The following is a 24,612-nucleotide window of genomic DNA, read 5'->3' as shown; positions in this document are numbered from 1 at the left end:
ACAGGACTGAGTCCAGCACCCCATTTTAAGACACTGAATTTGCTGGACAGATAAGTAAGTACTGATTTGTTTTTATGTTACTTCTACATCTGGACTGAAAGAAAAAAGAAGTATAATTTCAGATGATTCAAACTTGGTTACTTCCCAAAACTTCTATGTATCTATCAACATTGTTGTAAACATTTGCGGTCTTCCACCAATGAGACAAACTCAGAGATACCACCATAGCGCTCACATTTGCCCCTTCTCTCCAATGCTGTCTTAGTTTGTGCTGCTATAACAAGAATACTGTAGACAGGTGACCTAAACAACAAACATTTATGCATTACAGTTCTGGAGCTGAAAGTCCAAGATCAAGATCGAGAGCAGGTATAACACTGAGGGAGGGGGAGAGAGAAGGAGAAGGAGGGAAGAAACGCTTCCTCCTGTCATTTCTTTTAAGGGCACTAACCCATCACGAGGGCTCCACCCTCATGACCTAATCACCTCCCAAAGGCCCTACCCCCTAATACCATCACATTGGGGATTGGATTTCAACATAAGAATTTCATGAAGACACAATGAGTCCATCTCTCTCTCTCTGTCTCTCTTACACACATACACACACACAGATGAACACAAGCTGGAGGGCCAGAAAGTATTGGGAAAGGCAAGTTTGATCAGCACACCTACTGTATACACAAAATGTATGATAAGGGAGTTTTTACATACAAGACGGCTCAGTCTAGTACAGTGTGCCAGTGTGGCCTTTCTTTTAGTTTGTAACGAAGTCCCTACTATGTGCCAGGCTCTTAGTACACAGCGTGTATTTAATTCCAGGGATGCCAGCTGCTCTGACAGCTTCTCTGAGCAAAGCACAAGTAGAAGACCAATTGGAAATGGCCTTCACAAAGGGAACGTGGCAAACAGAGGACTGACAGAGGAGAGTTATTCATGCGCAAGGGATGTAGACCTCAAAAACACGCTTTGCTCATGTAATTTAGACATGTGACCCTCAGGAAGCAAAGAGTAAGAAAACAAAGTCCTATCTTCAACGAGTTTACCAGCTCTGACAGTTTAACACCTTTAAAACATATCCCCAGCCACGAGACTGGCAAAAATGTAGTCATATCATGCAGCAGAGTGATCGTTCTCACCCAGTACCCCCTTCTTCCTTTTAGAAATAGACTTCCTCCCTCCCTCCTTATGAGACAGAATAATGCCCCCCAACCACATGTCTATATGATAATTCCCAGAACCCATGACTGTATCACCTAACTTGCCAAAGAGACTTTGCAGACATGATTAAGTTGATGATTAAGTTGAGGATCTTGAGATGAGGATTATCTGTGTGAACCCAGTGTAATCACAAGGGTATTTAAAAGGTAGAACAAGGAGGTGGAAGAGTCAGAGATGATGTAATGACAGACGCTGAGGTTGGACGGATGCCAGGAAGGGGTCAGCAGCCAAGGAATGTGGGCCACTTCTAGAAGCTGAAAAAGGCAAAGGAAACAGATCCTCCACAGAGCCTCCAGAAGGAACCAGCCCTCACGACCCATTTGGACTTCCCACCTGCTGAACTGTAAGACAATAACTCCGTGTTGTTTTAAGCCATTAATTCTGAGGTATTTGTTACAGCGGGACTAGGAAATGTAATACACCCCCCACCCCAGTCTGTGTTGAGTACATGGCTGTCTGGCTGGAGATGATATCCCTCCAGACTCAGCCACTACTAGAGCTGAGACTGTAGCTGAGTTCTCACCTATGGACTGTGGGTGGGACTGACATGAGCAGTTTCCAGGTCACATCCTTTAAAGAGGGGAGCTGTCCACCCTGCACTTCCTTTTCCCAGCTCACTAGTGAGCCAGCTCCCACTGTGCCAACAAAGGCAACAATCTAGAAATGAGGGAGGAGCGACAAGAAAGAAGAAAGCCAGCCCTGATAACCTTGCAAAGCAAAGCCATTCACCCAGCTTGAATGGTCCAGTAGTCAGTGGCCCAAGAGGAAAACAGACAGCTATGCTATCTTGGGCTCTCTGGGACAGCAATTCACCCTCCACCCTAATATATCTGGATACCAAATGGTGGTGAGAATGGAAGCAGCAGAGACATTTCCACTCTGGGAGTACACACTCTGAAAAGCAATCAGGTACTCACTTCTAAAACTCACATACTCTCTCCTCCAATGAGGAGTTTTCATCTTCATTCATGAGTTTGTTCATTCACTCATTTACTGGGAACACATATGGGCACAACCGCTTGAAAAATCCAGCAACATGAAACCCAGCAAAATCACTCCTTGGTATACACCTTTAAAAAACACAAGTCTCATGTGCACCTGCAGACATTTATTAGAATGGTGGCCATTCTAATGGCTCAGTTGGTTGGAGCATCATCCCATATACCAAAAGGTCACAGGGTAGGTTCCCAATTAGGGCACAAACCTAAGTTGTGGGTTCGATCCCTAGTCGGGGTGCATACAGGAGGCAGCCAATTGATGTTTCTCTGTCACACCAACGTTTCTCTCTCTCCCCCCAACCCATCTCACCTTCCTCTCTCTCCAAAATTAATAACCGTATCCTCAGGTGAGGATTTAAAAAAAATAAAAGAATGGTAATACTCGGTCCATTTATAATAGCAAAAACCTGGGAGTGATGCAGCGGTCCATCACCAATGGAAGGAATAAGCAGAGCCCTGGCTGGTGTAGCTCAGTGGATTGAGCACAGGCCTGCGAACCAAAAGGCCACTGGTTGAACTCCCAGCCAGGGCACATGCCTCGGTTGCAGGCCAGGTCCCCAATTGGGGGCGTGCAAGGAACAACCACACACTGATGTTTCTCTCCCTCTTTTTCTCCTTCCTTTCCCCTCTCTCTAAAAAATAAATAAATAGAACCTTTAAAAAAAAGAGTAAGTACACGGTGACATGTTCAAACAGCGGAATGTCAGACAGGACAAATGCATGTAGTACCAAATGAGAGACAACAAGCAAATCAGAAGTCGCTGTGCAGTGCGGGTGCCAGTTTCATAGAATAAAAAAAAAAAACAAGCAAAATCAGACAATATGTTTTTAGGACATACATATGGAAGTAATAAAACTGTTTCTTAAAGAAAAAGGAAAAGATGATTTTTTTCTAAAGACTCATGATGGCCGTCTCCTCTAGAGAACAGGGAAGAGGATGGAGCCAGAGCGCACGGCGGAGGACGGCTTCACGAGTGTATGTTCTATAATGATGCTAGACGCCGTCCACACGGCATCGAGTCTGAATGTGTCAAATAGCATATCTGCGTCCAGCACTGGTTTGCAAAGCACAGTACCACGTGAAAAGGTCTCAGAGAGCACTGCATGAAGGAAGGATTCTCACAGTGGTTTGAAGAGAGAGAGAGATGAACACAAAAAAGAAAAGTGAATGCAAAAGACTGGGCAACACCAAGCAGTGTGTGCGCTGTCAAACCAGCAATGACTTCATTTCTGAAACACACCATCTTGTCTCCCATTAGTGTTGATGCGAGCTTAATTGGATTACTTTATACTTAATTTGTTTATCTGTTTCAGGCTCATACTTACAGATGAGCTAAAAGCAAAGGAAGTTTCTACCTAATTAAATGCCTATATTTTCAAATGCCATTATTATTTACAAGTTCGAGGCAATTAAAAAGGAGTGGAATTTTTGACACATGTGACGCCATGGATGAACATGGAAGACAGTACACTAGGTGGAATAAGCCAGTCACAAAAGAATAAAGACTGGCCCTGGCTGGTGTGGCTCAGTGAATTGAGTGCTGGCCTGTGAACCACAGGGTCGCCGGTTCAATTCCCAGTCAGGGCAGATGCCTGGGTTGTGGGCCAGGTCCCCAGTAGGGGGCACACTAGAGGCAACCACACATTGATGTTTCTCTCCCTCTCTTTCTCCCTCCCTTCCCCTCTCTAAAAATAAATAAGTAAACTATTTTTAAAAGAATAAAGACTATATGATTCCCTTTATATGAGGGCTATGGAGTGCCCCAAATCTCAGAGACAGAAAGAGCCTGGGGAGATGGGATGGGAAGTTAGTGTTTAATAGCTATGCACTGTCACGTGGGGATGATGAGACATTCTGGAGAGGGATGGTGTTGACAGCTGTATGACATCGTGAATGTACTTAATGTCATTGAACCGCGCATTCTAAATGGTTAAATGGTATATTTCATGTTATGTATATGTTACCACCATTAAAAAGTTAAAATGGTAAATTTTATATTGTGTATCTTTTACTGCGATAATAACACAAACAAAAAGCTAACAAACATGTTTTAAAAGTTTAAGGTAAAATAGGGATTCCGGGAAAATATTTTCCTTATGAAGGGCATTTCGCATTACTCATTTGAGAAATCCTGTTATTCTACTTCATTTTTTCTAGAGTTCCTAGACAAATGCGTAGGTACCTGTGCCTTTGAACTCCCCATGAGGAGGGAGTTTCAAAGACTCACTAAATGTTGTCATATCTCAGAAAGTTGTCTTCTAACTTGACGTGTGTTCCTCAGATTGACACCTTATCCTATTTCTGGATAAACAGAACTTGTTCCAACAAACACCCCGTGGTTTAACTGCTCATTCCATTGTGTGGTTCATGAAATGATCACATCACAATGTCCCCCTGAAAGGGAAATGAAAGTTTAGTAGAATGTGCCACGGAGTGGAACATTAGCCGTCTTTGAGCTCTTCTTGTTATCAGATCTTACACTTGACAGGCACTCGATAAACACTTGTAGAACTTAATCGAATTCCAATATGCAGCAGTATTGAGTCCACGTTCTCATCTGGCCTACCAGTGCAGGCCAGTTTTGCTGGCAATTTGAAAATGTAACAAAGAGAGGAAGTTGGCGCAAGTTATCGTAGCTACCTCTGCCTTCTAACATGCATCGTGGAGTTTAGAACTTTCACGAAGACTTGCGCCAGAGAGAATATCATAAATATTCAAGTACTTTTTTTTTCCACATACATGAACTGACATCGGACGACTGAGCGAATACTTTACAGAATGCTGTCCATTGACGAAACGCGTCAAGAAGACAAGGTTTTAAGATGGTTCTCCCGGCCTGTCCTGGACTCCTAGCCACCCTTACCTGGTGCCCTTTGAAGCCGGAGGCACAGTATGTTTTAGGGGTGCGTATGATGATGACTCAAAGCTAAGCCTGGAAACCACAGGAAGGCTATTTGAGCCACGACCTTTCCCTTGTCAGCATGGGACTTGGAACCATATCCTAAGCAAATACAGGGTCACACTGAGGATGTAGGACCTTCAGCACAGTTTTCCATAAGGTCTGGGAAACAAGGATCCTTTAAATGCCGGTCAGGGCGTGATGTGAAAGCAAGGAGGGAAGGGGAAAGAAAGAGAAGAAACCAAATCCCCAAGAGTTTCACCTTTCACTATGCATCCCCTAGCCTCACACCTGAGCCTTAAACCAGGATTAATCATCACAAAATGCGATGCTTAAGTCCTACAGTGCTGTGGAATAGGAAAGCCCCACAAGCTGTCTCCTTCAGGGACCTCCTTCTCTCTCCCTCCCCTCACCACGCCCCCCACTGTGTGTGTGTGCCTCTCTCTCTCTCTCTCTCACACACACACATGTGCACGCATGGTACAGAAGGGATAATAAACCATGTGAGCACAGTCTCTTGAACTAACACTGAGGGGAAACACAAGGACAGCAGGTACCCAGCAGATCCGCATGTAAGAAGCCCTGTGGACAAAACTCCTCTTCATTACCATCCTCATGGACCATTCCTGTCATTTAGAGGCTATTAACACAAAGAGTGGCTATGAAATGTTGCCCTGCCTACAACCTGATTTTCTTAAAGGATAAACAGGAAAATTATGTACATCACACCCTTACTTATACTATCAACATAATGGAAGGGACCGAAATGCTTAGATGGTAGAGAAACGATTACAAAGTTAAGATTCAGGAACTCAAAATGTTCGGCTACTAAAAAGACTGGCTTTGAAGATGACTAGGAAGTGACAAAAAACAAGATGCATAACACACACACACACACACACACACACAAAAGAATGCACGTACACCCACAAGCATACAGTAAAAAGTCTGCAAAGACATATGCCAAAATGAAATTTTAGTGGTTGTATTGGGGTACAGTACAGGTGGTCAAGTTAAATTCTCCTGCTTCCTATTTTTTAATCTCTATAATATACTCATTATATATTTATAACAAAAACCATCTGCTTCAGGTTAGAGAACATTGGAGCTAGAACAAGACACACCCACCCTTCCCTTCACTCGAGGATGGGGCCTGCTCACCAGCAGGGAGCTGCTCTTAAAGGGGCCACCTGAGGCTGTGGGCTGGGGAGACCTCCCATGTCCGGTCACTCCAGTCCTCAACTCTCCCTGCCCTAAGAGGTGGCAGGAGCCCTTCCCCGAGGTGGGTACTGGGGGCACCCTCCCCAAAGGTTTCCTCTTCCCCGAGGCACCACACATCCTCCCGTGGCCCTCTTGACCTTAGACTACACTCTATAAATGACAGTTTCCACCCTGACTAGTGTGCTTCAGTTGCTTGGGTGTCTACCTGCAAAGGGAAAAGTGACTAGTTCAATTCCCAGTTCCGTGCCCGGTCAAGGCTCATGCAACAGGCAAACAGTCTACGTTTCTCTATCACGTGGATGTTTTTCTCCCTGCTCTCCCCTCTGTCTGCAATCAGTTTTTTAAAAAAAGAAGAAAAAATGATCATTTCACCTAGTTTCATGGGTTACAATACTTTCTACTGAGCAAAGGAAGTGGTGACATCAGTAGAAAACCCTAAGGCATGGGGTAATACCGCATGGGGGAAAGTTTAAAGGAAGAACTGGGAGGAGTGTGGAAAAGGGAGAGAGGAAGAGTTGAGAGAGAGAAGAGAGAGCAGAGGGAAGAGACCACAGACTTGGGGGTTCAGGGGAGAAAGACAACGGGAGACAGAGGGACAGGGGAGAGATGAGAGGAGAGAGAGGCGTGAGGCAGACAGAGGGGCTGGGGAAAAGAGGGGGAGTTGGGGGCAGAGGGGGATGGGGAAGCAGTGCGGAGGTAAAGGGTGAGAAAGAGAAGGAGGAGGGAGAAAGGGGAGGGGCTTAGTAAGAAGGGAAAGAAATGACAGGCAGTATGGAGGAGATGAAGTGTGTAGACGGGGATATGGAGAAAGGCTGTGGGCGAGGAGAAGGATGATAGACACAGGGATGGAAGAGGAGGAGGGAAGGGGAGAGAGAGTGAGGGAAGGGGACAGGGAGAAGGGGGCACGAAAAAGGTACTGAGAGGGAGAGGAAGGGAGAGAACGGGAGGGAGGGAGGGTCGACAGAGGTTGGGTGGAGGGAGGGGTAGCTGAGGGGAGAAGTGGGCATTGAGGGGAGGAGGGAAGAGAAGATTTGGCGAGAAAGAAAGTGGGAGTAAAGAGAAGGTGTGGGGGGAATGAGGGGTGAGAGGGTGGAGGGTGGGGGAGAGAAGGTGGGAGGAACAAGGGCCTGCCGGAGAGAGGGTGGGGGAAGGGAGGAGTGGGTGGAGGGGTTACTAGGAAAGAGGGCGTGAGGAGGATATTTGGGGAATGAGGGAAAGGGTGAGGGGACAAAAAGAAGGTGGGAGACAGACAGACAGAAGGCACAAGGCTGGTGAAAGGCAGACAGCCAGATACTAAAGGGACAGTCCCCTGCCCCCCTTTTCCCTACATCTCTCTGCCAGGCAGTGGCTGTTTATCACAATGTCTTCATCTCTTCCTCCACTTAAAAACCCACAGGTTCCCTAAAAGGGCCAGACAATGTCACAACTGTACCCCGCCCGCACAGCATGCTATCACCAGCCCATGCAAGTACCCCAAAGTCACATCCACATTTTTTAAGAGCTGCCAACTCAAAAGAAGAACCCAAGTTCAGTTACACAACGTGGGGTCTCAAAGGCTACAAATAACCCTATTATTCACTCAGAAGCACAGTATTTTACCCTATTTTACAAAGGGTAAAAATAACCCTATTATTCACTGTGGCTGATGCTGCCAGAAGCCCTTCTTCAAGGGACCTTGTGAAAGGGACTCTGAAGATGGAACTTTCTCGAATCACCAATCACCCCTTTGTCAAAAGAAAGCCAGGAAAAAAAAAAAAACGATCCCAGGCACTCTCAGGTGTTCTGAGTTTTAAGGGTTTCAAACACCCTCATTCCACACACCCCAACCCCACTGCAGTGGTCCAGGGGCAGGGCTTCCTGCACGTCGTCCTGTGTGTCAGCATCTGGCATATACTCACTGGGCACCACGTAGGCCCTCCTGAGACATTTACACAGCTCAGAACTGGTGTGGGCGTGGAGCAAACGCGTGTGTGTGCCCAGAGGGTGACGCCAACCCCACTGGGCTCAGAGCCTCACTAACAGGAAATAATAACTGGGACCGAAGCAAGTCTTAAGTGACTGGAGCTGGGGTGTGTGCCCTGTGAATGAGTTGCATGCAGAGAAGGGGACAGGGACAGGGACATGGCCAGGAAGCATGATGGGCAGCCGGCCCACCCCTAGGGCCCTTGGGTTCCCGGAGAGGTCCGGTGGCCCTGGAATAAATGCCCCTTTTCTGGTGAGCAGGCTCTGCTTGGCTTCCTCACTTAAAGTCCCTACTACACACAGGACAAGAAAGTGGGAAGACACTTTCTAACTCAGTTGAAAAATGAGGCCCAGACTGGTTAAGATCCAGGATAAAGTTTCTACCAGTTAAGATTGACATCAGTTGAACTGCAGTACACAGTAGAATCTCCTAGAGAGCTCTTCCAAAATACACCTGTCCCTCGGTCAATATTGGATAAGAAGGACCCAGGCACAGAGTTCCAAGGCACATCCCCACGGGAAAAATCACCAGCTAGATATGAGTTCTCCTCTCATCAATGAATCATGAGGTGAAACGAAGAAGAAAATAACAGAAACTCCTGTCTGCTGGTAAACACGTGAAATCTGCCTGGAGCAAATTCATGGGAAATAAAATACCAACGGCCTCTGGGGAGGTCACGGGCCAGCAGGAGGGCTGGGACTCGAAGGAGGCTTGTCACGCCAAGTACTCACCACCTTTTCAAGTTGGGATCATGCAGATATATGACCTGGTCTAAACACTAAGTTTAAAAAATAATTTAAACATTTCTCTGGCAAGCAGCTGTGGTCTCTATGCCCAAGAAACAGATGAATGTCATGAACTGCTTCCCCTTTGAAAGTTTTTCCTGAACTGCTGACACCTCTACACTTCTCACTCTCCCCCCAACCCCTCCCGGAAGCTGATTGCTCTCCTTTCTGACAAAGGTAGCAATTAAGCCAAGAGAAAGATAATCACCATCAAACTCACAAACACTTACTGTGCCCAACCTGCTTTCCGTATCACTGATGAGCTAATTAACAGACAACTGAAGTTGACACCTCTATTCTCCATCTAATATTTTATTGAGAACAAAGGAATAGCGAGACGTCACTGATTAAGTGGTGAAAACCTGTCCCGTTTTGTTCCTGTGAAGAAGCTTTTGGGTTTTGTTTTTTTTTTTTTAATCATCAAAGCAGGAGAAAGGCAAAGCCCATGTATGAAGCCATTCCCATCAGAGGAGTTTCACCCAGAAAGTAGTGCGATCGTCTGATGCAGAAAACGCAGCTCCCTGAAGAGGAGGGCAGAGCAAAGCCGAGATGGCGGCGTTTTCCAATCCTGCTCCAAAACAAGATTCAGCACCTCCTTCTAGCTCCAGGCACAAAAATGAGAACTAGTTGGAATAATTAGAGAGAGCACTAAGCTAATTAAAGACTTTTCACACGGGGAGGGGGGGTGTGACGGGTAAAAGTGGTGCAGCCCCAGAGGACCAGACCCAGAACAGGGCCCCAAAGTCTTCCAAGTCTAGAACAGTCCAGAAAAATCTGGCAAAAACAAAGGGCTGGTGTTTGCACACAGACTGGGAAGAAGTTTAAGTTTAAGGAGATGGTCATTTAAACAGTCTATACATGCTGAATTTGGGTGCTTGAGGACTTAAACTTTGTTATGCAAAATGAGAAATTAATGAGCACCTACATATTTATAATATTTAATCCAAGATACAGAGGAAGAAACAGCAGTATGAACTGAATAGCACCTCATCTTGCCACTGTGTCCCCCACACCTGGGGGACAGACCAGCCTCTTGTGGTGGCCCCACCACTTCCCAAGGCACTGGAGGGAATCGGTTAAAGCCTTTACTGGATTTTTTTCTTGCTCACTGGACACAATTCAATGAGGACAAATACCACAGGATTTTTTTTGCTCATTAGTTTCTTCTTCCTGAAGCTAAATATACGCAGTTTATCACTGAAGATCCACAAGCTATATTCTGCTTTGTTTAAAAGTCCCCTAATGAAAACCACAGGCTTCCCTGTAAGACATTCATCCATAAAATAACAATCAAGTTGAAAACTAAGTGCTCATAAGCAACCACGTTGCCAGTGTGCCTTTGCCAACTGAAGGAATTTCGATGCGTGTATCGTATACGTGAACTCCCTCAACCCTCCGCGAGTGAAGGCACTGCTGGGTTTTTTCCCACGATTGAAATATCCTTCATTAACCCCAGTCATTGCCAAGGAAACTACTCAAACAACGAACTCACAAATGCTTCAGGATGTAGGGACATTCAAAATTCCCCCATAGGACAAAAGGGATGTAACCAAGGGAGGTACCTGGAGGGACAGAGCAAAAATGAAATACCTCCCCAAAGAAGCATCACCCCAAAATACCAAAAGACAACAAAGCTATACTCCCCATCCCATTCCTGTGGATTCTTAACTGGAAGCCTTCAGCTTCCAGCAAGTGTTCTCCAAAGCAGCTGGGAGGTCCAGGAACCTCCAGCAGACACGGACTCTAATCTTCAGGTTAAAGGCTTATCAGGAGGGGTGATGAAAAGGGTTTTGAAATAGATAGTGGTGCTGGTTGCACACACTGTGAATGTCCTTATTGGCACTTAAATTGTGCACTTAAAAATGGTTAAAATGGCCCTGGCTGGTTCAGCTCAGTGGATTGAGTGCGGGCCTGCAAACCAAACAACCGTGGTTCGATTCCCAGTCAGGGCACATGCCTGGGTTGCAGGCCAGTTCCCAGCAGGGGAAGCACAAGAGGCAACCATACATTGATATTTCTCTCCCTCTCTCCTTCCCTTCCCCTCTAAAGACAAATAAATAAAATCTTTTAAAAAACGGTTAAAATGGCAAATTTTGGTATATATATATATATATATATATATATATATATATATATATATTCACCACAATTTTAAAAATACTGCAATATACCAAAAACCATTGAATTAAACATTTTATTTCATTTTAAATATTTATGTATTGATTTGACAGAGAGAGAGACAGAGAGAAACATCAATTTGATGTTCCACTTACTGATGCATTCATTGGTTGATTCTTGTACGTGCCTTGACTGGGGATCAAAACCACAACCTTGGTGTATCGGGACAGGATGACAATCTAACCAACTGAGCTACCTGGCCATGGCCTGAATTACACATTTTAGATGGGTGAATTGTAAGATGTGTGAATTATATCTCAATACCACTGACCAGGCAAACAGCCTGTAGAGCCTCATTGGAGGAAGTGGGAGCGTGGTATTTAGTCAGCATTGAGCATCTACATAAACTGCTAGTTCTCCCCAGCTAAAAGGAAGGTGAATTCCACAGCAAGGGGCCATGTCACTTTCCCTCTCTAAGTCTCAGTTTCATCATCTGATGGCACAGGTCATGACTGCCAAAGACCTTCCCAGCTTTTCAGCTCCAGGGACCAATGCGTGAGAGTGCCAGAAGGACACATCATCTGTCGCTCGGCATATAAACCCATCCCACTAGGAAGGCAAAAGACCCGGGGAGCCGAACATGGAACAAATAAGTTTAACAACGTCACGACTCAGGTATTGACAGAAGAGAAGCAAGAGCTGTATTAAACGCGTCTTGCTCCAAGAACAAAATGGTGAAAGGGTGCCAGAGTCCTGCTCTCTAGTGACTTCATGGCTCATTCATAAAACAAAGGCTGTGGCTACAGAGGAAAACCTTCTGTTCCAGAGCAGCTGGTGATGAAGGAGGGAAATGGGGCTCCGGCCATCTGTGTGTAACACTCAGAGCCAGCTTCCCCCACATTTGGACGGGAATGCTGGGGTGAGGGCTGTCCTGTGCACTGTAGGATGCGTAGCATCGTCCCTGGCCTCTGTCTGCCAGATGCCAGCTCGACTGCTCTCCCCCCACCAGCTGTGACAACCAAGTGTCTCCAGACGCTGCCAAATGTCCCCCTGGAGGGCAGAATCGCCCCCAGATGACAACCACTGCCAGAGAGAATTTTCTATCTTAAAACTTGCCATTCTTTGTGGAAGCCACGTGACGCATGTGGCATTATCCTTCTCATCCACTGCAGTGCAGGCCACTGTGAGTTGTCAGCAAGCAGACTTTGTCAGCAGGCTCTGCCTGGCGATTTTCCACAACTGCACACACCTCCTGGCAACCGACAGCCTCAGAGAATTTTGAGTGGTGACTGCACTTGGGTGAAAGGGTTATTCATTTGATTCACTTGCCAACAGAGGGCACTTACTGTATACTGGGCAGTGAGTCAGGGCAATGGAACTAAAGACACAGAGTCAGAGACGAACTGACTTAATACAAGGTGAAGTGTTGTACTGTAACCTTTGGAGCAGGTCTCAAGAGATGAACAAGGGGTGCGCTAGGCTGAATAACAGTCCCCCCGCAAGATCACACTCTAGTCCCCAGAACCTATAAGTATGCTACCTTCCAAGGCAAAAGGGTCTTTGCAGATGTAATTCAGTTAAGGATCTTGACTTAATTAGCTTAAGTTAAGGTACCTTAAAGCAGGGTATCCTACCTTAAGGTAGGGTAGCCTGGACTATCCAGGTGGACCGAATCTAATACAGCAGTCCTGATAAAATGAAGGAGGGTCAAAGTAAGAGAGGAGCTGTGAGCACAAAAGCAGAGGTTAGACTGATGTGGCCACAAGCCACAGAATCCAGGCCATCTCCAACAGCTAGAGGAAATGTGTTCTCCCTCAGAGCATCCAGAAGGAAACAGCCCTGCCAACACCTTGATGTTGACCCAGCAAACCCCATTTTGGACCTCTGACCTATACAAGTATACAATTACCAGCTGAAGTTGTTTGAAGCCCCTGGGGTTGCACTACTTTGTTATAGCATCAAAAGGAAATTAACACAGGGAAACTACAAGGCAGAGGAGAGAGTGAAATCATTCCCCATCAGGGGAACTATGCAGACACAGTTCAAGCTGGATGAGCACGGAGCAAGAAGAAGCTTGGGTGGCTGCCGGGCTTCACAAAGGCTCTGCTAAGACATTCATGATCTAAAGCAGCTGCAGAATAGTAGATACATGGGGTTAATTCCAGAAATACCTGGGGTCTGGCTGCACTGGGAGGGGCCGGGAGAGGGGAGAAGAGAAGGAAGAGGAGGCGAGAGAAAGAGATGAGTATCTATGGAGGTGACAGGAAAGAAATGGGGGATGAAAGAGTCAGGACAAGTACCATGGAAGAGAAATGCTGAGCTCAATGTACGACATGCTCTGTTTGAGGTGTCTAAGACATATCTGGGTGAAGATAACTAGAAGGTTAGGAATGATAATTTCCACAAAAGTATTCATTTTAGGCTTACCATGTGCCAGGCACAGGGACACGATGACCAAACAGACACAGTCCCTGCCCTCCTCAAATGTGGCAAAGGGACGCTGAAGAGGCAGTATCAGGGTGATACGCTATTAGAAAGGCTTGACTGGCCATTGCTGGCTTGGGAGATGGAAGGGGCCATGAGGCCAGGAATGTGGGCAGACTTTGGAGGCGGGGAAAAGTAAGTAAAGGGAGTCTCCCCCGGGGCCTGCAGAAGGAACACAGCCCTGCTGACACCTTGATTTCAGCCCAGCAAGACCCATTTCAGACTTCTGACCCCCAGAACTGTAAGCTAATACATTTGTGTCACTATTTGTGGTCATTTGTTACAGCAGCAATTGGAAACTAATGTACAGGTACCAGGTACAGAAAATCACAAATATCGAAACCCCTAATAATGCCAACAACCTATTTTTACTATCCCTCCTGAAGAGGATGGAAGGAAAAAAGGATGATAGGAAAGACCTATGTGATACTGTAGCAAACGTCGAAGGGACTAACAATCAGGTGGGCCAGCCAGTGTCACTGATGCCCAGGTGTCGGAGGTCTGGCTTGGACTGGCTTCACGGAAGACTCAACACCGCACTGTTCTAGCAACTCCATAAGAGGTTTGTCCTGAACTGGGAGCATACTGTTCTCCTCTCAGGTCACGTGTCCCATCAGCATCTTATTTTATGACCAGAGTGCTCATGTACTCTTCAGTGACCCACATACTCTGGACCTCAGCTTTCTCAACTCGACCTTGAGCATGCATCAGAACCGCCTGGTGTGCTCATTAGTACACAGGCTGCTGGGTTCCACCCCCCGAGTTCCTCATTCAGTAGGTCAGAGGTGGGCCAGAGAATTTGTGTCTCTAATGGGATCCCAGGGGGGGCTGATGCTGCTGGTTTCTCATACCAATCGTATCACACTCCGAAGACCGCCATATCAGAGACACTCCTTCTGTCGCATTGAAAGGATTCTGTCTTCCTGTCCTGCATCTTTCCCACTAAGGGCCACCCTACTTCTTGGTTCTCAGCGGCTTGCTCTACGCTACTCTGGATCTCTTCCCTTGGTATAGCATTTTGACTATCCATTCATTCTGTGTACAGTTGAACAACAGTCCCAGGTCTAGAGTTGGCTGGTATAAGGAACTACCCACAGAATATAACTAGGAAGCCATTCTCCTCCCCTACCACCTCCTATTCTCTGCCCCAACTCATCACTTACTTAACTCAGGAACGGAGAAAAGCAGTCCCTGCCATCGGGAAGCTGGCCGGGCACTTTCCTGTGGAACATAAGCAACTTGCTCAGAATGCCAGCAACGGACAAGGCCACTCTGACTGGGAAGGGACAAGATGAAAACAAGGCCACTCAGTAATCATGTCTGAACACAGACAAAGCATGGGCATGGTCCAAACCACAAACGTCACCAAATATCCCCCAATCCCGGGTAATGAGGGGCTGCTGCTTCTTTACCCATCACAGCCTCTGTCTAGTCTTCCCTGCTTCCAGAAGACATTTAAAGACACCCAGCCATGGGACTGCGCCGCCCCCAGTCCAGAGCAACACCTGGCTTCCTTAAACGCTCCCCATAAGCACCTGATATGGGCCCAGCCCAATACGTGGTCCTTCCTGACACCCTCTTGCTGTGATGCCCCCACGGTGTGCGATCTCCCTCACTGCAAGGAGAAGAAAACCTGCTTGTTCCACTCCAGGTGTGTTCCGGGGGGTGTCGCTGGAGGGAAGTGGCGACTTCTACTCAACTTTCAGATTTCACCTCAAACACCACCTCAATGCCACTGTCCTTACCCCTTGGCAGTCTAAATCAGATCCCCCCTCTCCAATCTCCTTTCATGAGACCTGCCATCATTACATACGGTCGTGAGCACTGCACTCAAATCTACCTTTTCTACTAGACTGAGAAGCGCAAGCTGCCAGGTCTGCACGTGTTGTGTACCTGTTCCTAGCACAATGCCTTGCACAAAGCAGGAGGTTGATAAATGTTGGATGGAGAGATGGATGGGTGAATATTGAATACTGTACACAACCTACTTTAAAACAATGACAAAAACAAGAGTTGATGAGAGGATGTCAGCAATACAGAAAGAACTGAAGTGGTCAGAGAGGAAACGACTGAGGTCTGGGCGAGCAGGGCGGTGGGCAAGCCTGTGCCATGATGGACCTGCAGTCATGAGTGATAAACGTGGAGCCTCTTCTTCCATTTCTAACTCGAGAGACTGTGGAGGCCAACAAGTGGTATTCATTTTAGCTTTAGTTTAGCATAAAGCAGGCTACCACCAAAACAATACATTGCTAAAAACAGTCCAAACTTTGTTGTTACTCTGGAATTCTTTAAATGGCAATCATTTGCTGGGCTTGCAAATTCTTCACTACTCACAGCTTTGGGTGGTAATAATATGTGTGCAATTGTAATTACAAGAGGCTTACCCTGTATCGGGCACTGTAGGCATCTCCCCGCAAGCTCAGAGGGCATATTCTGAGCAGGCTTTTGTAAGAGGCCATTTCACAACTAACCAGCCTCATTTCAGGGCTAAGGATTTGATACTTTTCAGTTATTTTTCAGATTGAAGACCATATGATACAGTTTTATTGTGTTATCCATCAGCAGAAAAATCATCATCAGGCCAGATAATAATACAAATGTCTCAAGCAGATAAACTGAACAAAACTGAAAACCAAAAACTTGGAGGGCGGGGGCAGGGGAGGTACCTGCATAAGCACACACACACACACACCTGCTTGAGAAACTGCACTGTTAGGTGGCTCCATCAGAAGACATACAGAATCAACTGTTAAATACCTGTCCATAATCATAAATATGAATACATCACTGAAGATGCTTTAGAAAAGAGCAGGTGATCCTCAGCCACAAACTACTACAAACATCCTAAATCCCACTATAAGCATTTTAATGAGTTAAATGACAGTATTTATTCCTATTGCTTCTAACTATTAACACCTGATATAAATAAAGATCATTTTCTGAACCCCCGTCCGTTTGTAATGGTTACAGTGGGGAAAAAAAAAAAAGATTAAGCTTGTAAGGACTATAAAATGCAAAAATGCTCTAATTTTCTTAGAAGGGTCTGGATAATGAAAACAGTTCAGACTTGAATGATAAACAAGTCTGTTTCTTCTTCAATAGGACTCAGTCCTCTCCCTACTGAGATACAGAAAGCACCAGAAGACTTCTGTGTGTGTATGCAATCCTCGCCGGCGAACCACCCAAAATGAAAGGCAATCAAAACATTTTTGGTTACTTATGGAGAAACCAATCTGCTACTAAAGTGATAGGTGATTCTAAAGTATATACTTCTGTTAATGAACTAAACCATCTTATTGGGCTCCAAAGCACAACGAGAGTGTGGATCTGTGTTTTGTCTTCCAGAGTAGGAGGGTTTCATATTCATTCATTCATTCAATAAATATTTAGTTAGGGCCTGCTCCACGCCAGGCACCACAGAAAACAGCACTGAGCAAAAAAATGGGGTGACACAGCACTGTCCCCATGGTCAGGGAGCTTACGTTAGGAGAGATAAATACTAAACAAAAATAAATATGTAACACTGTTATACAAAAAGGTGCTGTGGGGGAAAGGGTAAGAGAGAAACAACTTTAGAGGGAGGTGGTGAGGGGATCAGAGACAGGCACTGAGGAAAAAGTGACACTGAAGCTGAGAAGCCATGAGATCACCACCAGTTCAGAAAAGGAAAACCTGTGGTCATTTGGCAAATGACCAAAGATGAGATCTGAACTTTGCCTGTCAATAACTAACTGAGCTACACCTCCCTTTTCAGTTCATCTGTCTTCATATGCATCCCATGATGGCTCGCCTATCACTTTCTGACTAGCCTACCCAAATCCCTATTACCTGAACAGAGAAAGGTCCCACTTCATTATAATTTATTATAATCTACAGCCTTCCTATACTTGCCCTAGAAACACCCTAAAATAACCTGCCAAAGGTATGAAAGAGAGAGACTGGCTGCCAGCCAGAATATTGGCTGAGTGGACCAAACGTTTCCTAGCCAAGGCAGTCACAAGTCCTTTGCCTAGTTAAGTGTCAAGTCCTCTGGACAGCAAGGTGGCTTCAATGCTCAGGGGTCTATACCAGATGGAACCCAGGAGGGGGCTTGGGTTAAGGGTTAATTGCCTTGAAACTAATGTTCGATCGGATATCAAGGACTGGATCGCCTTTTCCAGTTCCCTGGAGCCTGCAGACTTAGAGGATGTGAGAAGTGGCCTTTGAGCACCACGGAGCGGATAGCTCCCCGGGCTGGAAGAAGGCAAGCAGGCAGAGAGAGGGTCAGGACCTGCAGAAGAGAGGCGCCCAGGTCCCGAGGGTGGCGCGCCAAACCGGGTACTGGGGCGTTTCCCGCGCCCCACAACGCCAGCCCCCAGCAAAGGCAACCCAGTACCCGGCCGCCCCGAGACCACAAGAATCCGGCTTCCCCAGCGACGGTCAAGGCAGGCACCGCGAGCCCCACACAGAGCCGGAACCCACCAGCTCCTGGTACCCGCGCCTTCAGCGCAGAGGAGGGCGCGCTGGGGCGAGAAAATGGCCAAAACCAAACTCTCCCCGCCCACCCGAAAAGCCAACCACACCCCCTGCATCCCTCAGCCCACCGGTCCCAAGCCAGCCCCCGCGGTCCTCCACCGAGGCCCCCGGGGGGGTTCCCGTCAGCGCCGCGCGGGCTTGGCAGGAACGCGGGTGCGAGTGGGAGTGAATGGGGGTGCGCGTGGCAGGCAGGGCGCCCACCACGGTGTCACCCGAAGGGGCCCTCCCCCGGGACTCCCTGCCCTGCTCCGCGGTTCTGAAACAGGCACGCCGCCCCCAGGCTTAGGTAGGCACCGGGGCGCCTGGGCGCGGGCGGCCCTCCACTCACCCATTGGCGTTGAGCCGGGTCGGGCCGCCAAGGCAGCGTGAAAGTTGGCGGAGGCGGGCGCGGGGATACGGGCGCCGGGGTCGGGGCGCTGGAGTCTCGCTGCGCCGGGACTGGGGCGCAGGGGTCGGGACGCGGCAGCTGGGCCGGCTTCCTTTTCTGTAGCGGCGGCCGCCGCGGCTCAGCGCCGCCCGGTGCTGCCTCTGCTGCTGCTGTCGCTACTGCCCCGGGGCGACTCCTGCTGCTGCTGATGCATCGCGGCCCGCTGCGCCCGGCTGCGCCGGGTTTCCTGCTCCCCGCGAGTGGAAATTGCGAAAAAAAAAAAAAAAGCGCCGCCCAGACCTGCGCCGGCAGCCGCGGCCGCGCTGCCTGCTCTCCCCTCCTCCTCGCCGCCGCCGCCGCGGTGCTCCTGCGGCTCCGCCTGCCGGGGACGCGCGGCAGCTGGGGAGGGGGCGGGGCCCGAAGGCGGGGCCTGCGGTGGGCGGAGCGTTCCCGTGGCTGCGGCGCTTGGGCGCCCCCATCACCGCCCGCTGGGGAGGGACCCAGCTCTGTGGGAAGCCGCCCCCCACCCGCGGCGGCAGGCTAACGCCCCGGGAAATGCCGCGAGACTCCTCGAGACCCGAGGAGGTGGGATCTGTGGGGGAGGGGGTGTCCGAGTGAAGGGGCCAGTAGGAAAGAAGGTGGAAGGAACCCAGCGCAAGGCGAGACCAGAACTGGAGGACAGGCTGGGGGAGGGCCGACCATGGACAGGTGAGGGGTCGTGCACCTGCTGAGAGTGACCCTGGGCGCATCGAAGCAACTCAGAATAAGGCTTCACAGAAGGGGCTGTTGGAAAGCAGGGAGAAGAGGTCCCTATAGAAGAAGATATGTATTCTGTCCCTTCGGTGTAGCTTGGTGTGAATTTGCACGTAGGAGGTGGTGGGATGGAGACGCGTAAAGACAGAGAAGGGCACAGCGGTGTCTGTGGGGGGCATCGCCCCGCTCCCACTTTCATAGTGCTGTCACCCTGAGCCCGTGCCTGGGCCAGGTGGGGTTCGTTGCTCAACAATGTTCCTAGGCTCTGATGATGTTTCCAGGAATACACTAAGGCGAGGGCTAGCTCCCTCCCCAGCGGGCATCATTGTGCCATATTGAACCCCAGACCTGCGCAGCCCACCCTTGAGTGGGCACTAGAATGAAAAAAAGGGAACCTATGGGAATTCCTGCCTAACTCACGAACTCCTTTTTGGGTCCACCACACCTTTCACCACAGTCTGCCAGCCACCACATTCATTTACCGTCCCGTTGTTTTCTTTTCCCTGGCCACCATCTGGTGGTAGGAAGATATAATGAAATAGATGGGAGACATTCAGAAAGAGAGAAAATAAGACAATAAAGCTATTAAATCATTGGCCCCTGAGAAATGGAGGAGGCTGAGGGTTCGTGGACCCACAGGTCACCAATAAAAGCTGACCCCCTACCCAATACAGGGCTGTCTTCATACCTCACCTATGATGTGGTGCAACTCTTGTGAATTGGTTATATCCGGGGATTTCTGCAGGAAAATGTTCTTATAACTGTCTCACTAGCTTTGAAAAAAAAAACAACACATACCTCTAATTACTTTTCTTGTGCGTCAGAGATCAGTCTAAACAGAGGACTAACCCAGGGGCAGCAGACCCAGCCACTGAGAAGGTAGTAATGATGTCAATGGCAGAATCCTGAGGAACATGGAAACTAAGAGTCTGAAGTGTTGAAGGTTTGTGTGAAGACTCAGTTATACCTACTCTTGGCACCAAGGTGCCTCTCTCATTTCATGCTTTGGCATATCAGGGCGATGAGACCTTGCAATGTGACAGGTGAGTTGGCAAACCCTAAAACTCATAGGCCCTGGCTAATTCTCACTGCTACTGGGACTTTTTATTTTCTTGAACCTCACCCAGAAGAACTGATCTGGGGTCTGCCCAATTCCAGAAATGGTCTCCTTCCTAAGGCCTGGTCACTGAGCTACTTCACCCCTTTCTCCAACAGACTTGGAACCCTAAAAGGGACTGGATGGACCCTAAAAATAGTTGTGGTGGACTAGCATCTCGATGCTGAGGACTCTTCGCTGGCTGCCCCATGCAGTCCCAGAGCAATGGGTGTGCAGTCTTTGAACATTGTTGGTGGTCCCCACCATGTCCGGGGTTACCTGGACGTGGCAGAGGCCACCACAACCACACCAGCAAAGTGGAGGATGAACTCTGTATGGCTCAGGGGAAAAAAAATCAGCAGCTTCTATGTCTTACTTAATCTTACTCATCTCTGTCCTATATGAGAAAGGCATTCTTCTTGTTTACTTTTTTTTCCAGCTTCACATCTGTGAACACAGATCAGCTGAACTTTTGCATCTTATTTTGGCTCTGGTCTATTTCAGGGTGTACCTTTTCCTTCTTGAGCCTGAGTGATGTGGCCCTACTCCTTTATTTGGTTATGCTTCCTGCATGGGTGAATCTGTCATTTTCTCTCTCTCTCACACACACACTGATGCAAGGCTTAACATTTTAAAAAATTTCTGGTCAGTGCCCTAATTGTAATACCTTAAGTAAACTGGGTTGTATCAATTCTACTCAAAACACTACAGACTTTTTTTATTTGAAGTTTCTCTAAATTACAAAAATGGACTTTTCTCCCCCTCCTTATTGTTTCATTCTTCTGAATTGTTCCTATTGTCCTTTTATATTTCTTTTGGGAAACTTTTGCTGACCGGCAGTACAAGGGAAGTTAATACAAAGATTCAAATCCAGCTGCTAACAAGAATAGACATGATTCCTCATCCTGCCTCCCTCTTAGAAGAGCATGTTTAAAACAGAATAGTTAGTGCAGTATTTCAAATTATGTGAATTCATCTCATGAATGTTAGAGAAATACGTTGTATTTAATAACACATTTTTGTTCCACTAGACTCCCATTTCTACCAGAAAAGAAGAATTTGGGGAATGGAAAGTAGCTGAACCATCACATTTTAAATGAGATCACATGACTTAAAAGGCCCCACTGTGTTGCTTGGTGGTAACATTTTGGATAAAAATAGAGGGCAGTTGAGCCTCTGCCTGTATAGCACTTGAAACCTGTCATGCTTGCTCTCTCTCTGAGTACTTGGACTTGACATCTGTAATTTCCATGTAATGGATGATACTTTGCTTTGATAACCTTTAATATCATTTTACATTCATATAAATTATATGCCGAGTGCTTTACAAAGTACAGTCATTATCTGGTGCTTCTCAGGAGCATTTTGGAGAAATGTGAAAAAACCCTTCTGTGCCACAAAGTAAGGATGTGCTCAATAAAAATGACAAGTCAAGTGAAAAGGGCACAGGAGCCAACTTGAAAGAGCTCCCAAAGGCCAAAGCTGGAACAATTCAAGCAACAAAATAATGACTCTATTGAATTAGAATCCACAGAATAAAAGGCACATCTTTAAGTCCCTATGGATATAAATAAAGAGCCACCTAAGTAAGCCAGGAAGAGGAGACAAGTCTTCCTCACAGAGGAGTTCCAATTAATAAATGTAGAAGAAGTAAAGGAGAGAAAATCACCCGTAGGACACTGCAGTGATCCACCTCCAATTCTCGAATTAGTGGGTGCAAATTTCAGGAGAAGCGCGGCCAGACAGCACTTTGAGGAAGCGGACAAGGCTGTGTGCTAACAATCTTGAGGCAGGTTTATTCCCTTCTTCCTTTGCATTGTGTACGCCGGGTGAAGATAATTTGTTCAGATCACATCAAAAGCTGTAGAAATAACATCTTGCTCTATTATCCTTGACCTGGCTTAATAGCCACTCTTGGAATGACCCACTCACTCCTGCTTTTATCCTTTTCAGGTAATCCTTTGCAACAAATCCAAGAAAGCTGGTTTTGCCAGCTCTGTGGAGATGCAAAGTAATCAAATCAGAGAGGTAGATCATTTATAGGACAGCTAAACTATGATTAGCCTTACAAGATTTGTAGGAAAAGCTTGCTTTGCAAAGGAAATAACTAGAAGGTGAAATATGCTCTCCCACAAAGCTATAAAAACTGGAATAGGATGTTTTTGTTTAAAAATCCAGAGAGCGCCTGGATAATCATCTTCAAAGTTGATCAGTCACAGGAACTTGTATCAAAAACAAGAAGAGCCTCAGTTTATAGACTAACTTGCCAAGAACATTTTTCTATCCTCTTTCGAGGCAATTCTTTGACTAAAAAATAGTAAATTGGGAAAACAGTCCTAGGAGATTAACAAGAAATAGGGTTTTCATTGTTTTCTACCCACCCTACCCAGGCCCCTTCCCTCTTAAAATTACAAAGGTTCATGTGTAAGAAAAGGCATTTTCACAATTAAAAAGTGAGCCAAGTGATATTCCAAAGAAGCGCCAGCCAGTAATTGCAGATCATATGTATGAAATATGCATTATAGTAAATGTTAACAACTTTAAACAGAAAAATGAGTGTTTAACATAGGAATAAACTATCCTGACAGGCCAATTTTTTTAAATGAGAGCTGATTAAGGATAAGGGGCTTTTGATCTTATCAGTAATGAAGATTTAAAGTAGGATTTGCTCTGCAAAAGTGACTTCTCTTTTCCCCTCACCGTTCAGGAGAAATGAAGCTCAGAGGCCCCATCATACAGTGGGGTGCCATTGGAGCTGGGTCTCCAGCATCCGCAGATGTTTGCCGGCCTTCCAGGAGGGAAGAATGAGTGAGAATGCTTAGCGTCTGGGGAACAGACGAAGCGATAAGGAAGCTTGTGTGAAAGGGGCAGGAGTGCAAACGAATGTCTGATTCTGTTTCCATGTCAGGCCCAATGTGACCAAGGCCTGCAGGCAATGGGTAGGAGCATGGGTTTCTGAGCAGACTGATTTTACGAAGGTAACTGATGAGATAAATGGAAGCGGGAATGGGGGAGGGGAGCCTCAAAGTGGGAGGCCATGGATGGGCTGGAGATATTCAGGGCAAGGAATACGATGGCACTAACATTGACAAAGAAGAGAGGTCACATCTAGAGTCATTGCTGAACTACATTTGACAAATCTGGTGAGGCAGTGTATTGGGGGAGGGTGTAGGGAGCAAAGCAGGAGGATTACAAAGAAGTATTTTGTTTGGAAGCTTAGTAGATAGAGAGATCACCCAAGTGGAGAAGGAAGCTGTTGGGGGTAGGGAGGAGAGGATAAATCCAGATTTGAATCGTATTATCAGTGAATGCAAAAGGGAATGAAGTATTGATCCAAGCTATATGGATATCCCTGGAATCATGATGCTAAGTGAAAGAAACCAGATATAAAAGGACAAATATCATATGATTTTATTTATATGAAATATTCACAACTGGCAAGTCTATAGAGACAGAAAGTAGATCAGGGGCTGGAGGAATTGGGGAGTGACTGCTAATGGAAAAGGGTTTCTTTTAGGGGTGACAAAAACGTTTTGAAATTTAAAATTCACGGTGATAGTTGCATTGCTATGACTATACTAAAATATCATTGGATTATATACTTTAAAATGGGTGAACTGTATGGCATGTGAATCATTATCTCAACAAAGGCAACTGTGTATTTTAAAAGAGTGATAATGGGGACAGAGTTTCAGTTTGGGAAGATGAAAAGCTCTGGAGGTGGATGGAACAATGTGCATGTAAAACCACTGAAACATACACTTCGTAAAGGTTACAATGGGAAATGTCATGTATATGACATTTTACCACAATAAAAAAAAGAGTGAATATATTTGTGATTGGAGGATTATTTGGGGCATGTGGAGATGGTTTTCCCTGTATTTGGCCCACTCCAAGAACAGCCCCACACGGCTTCCCAAGCAGGACATGAGTATTGCAGTAACCACTGCCCTAGCCCCCTCAGCGTTCCCTCTTCAAGGTTCAGAGAAACCACATCCGGTGGCCTGGGCTGAGGGTGATGAGCCGCAGCCACCCCAGGTGGTGAAAGCGCCAGTGCACACAGCCAACCCCAGATGGGTCCTCAGACCCCAGAGGCCACAGGACTTAATTGAAAAGTCTCTCAATGAGGCTCTCACTTAATAAAATAGGGTGCATCTCTTTTCTAGCACAACTTCTTATTAAATAGAGCCAGTC

General features: G+C 46.8%; 1 protein-coding gene across 2 annotated transcripts in view; it reads right to left on the bottom strand.

Annotated features, from left to right (window-relative positions):
• SH3KBP1 (SH3 domain containing kinase binding protein 1) overlaps positions 1 to 18,836 on the bottom strand; it is a 319,293-nt gene extending 300,457 nt beyond the window's left edge. The window contains exon 1 of one of the 2 annotated variants that reach the window (XM_037157523.2): positions 18,531 to 18,836. In XM_037157523.2, coding sequence (XP_037013418.2) covers positions 18,531 to 18,534 — 4 coding nt within the window. In that variant the 5' untranslated portion in view covers positions 18,535 to 18,836. The remainder of the gene's footprint in view (positions 1 to 18,530) is intronic. The other variant, XM_037157522.2, reaches the window with a different exon arrangement.
• Positions 18,837 to 24,612: the final 5,776 nt, after the last annotated feature.

Source organism: Artibeus jamaicensis, unplaced genomic scaffold (assembly GCF_021234435.1).
Source record: "Artibeus jamaicensis isolate MK-2021 breed Jamaican fruit bat unplaced genomic scaffold, CSHL_Jam_final scaffold_1283, whole genome shotgun sequence".
NCBI classification, from domain to species: Eukaryota; Metazoa; Chordata; class Mammalia; order Chiroptera; family Phyllostomidae; genus Artibeus; species Artibeus jamaicensis.
The sequence above is the reverse complement of the archived record's forward strand: the minus strand, read 5'-3'. Positions and strand labels throughout refer to the sequence as shown.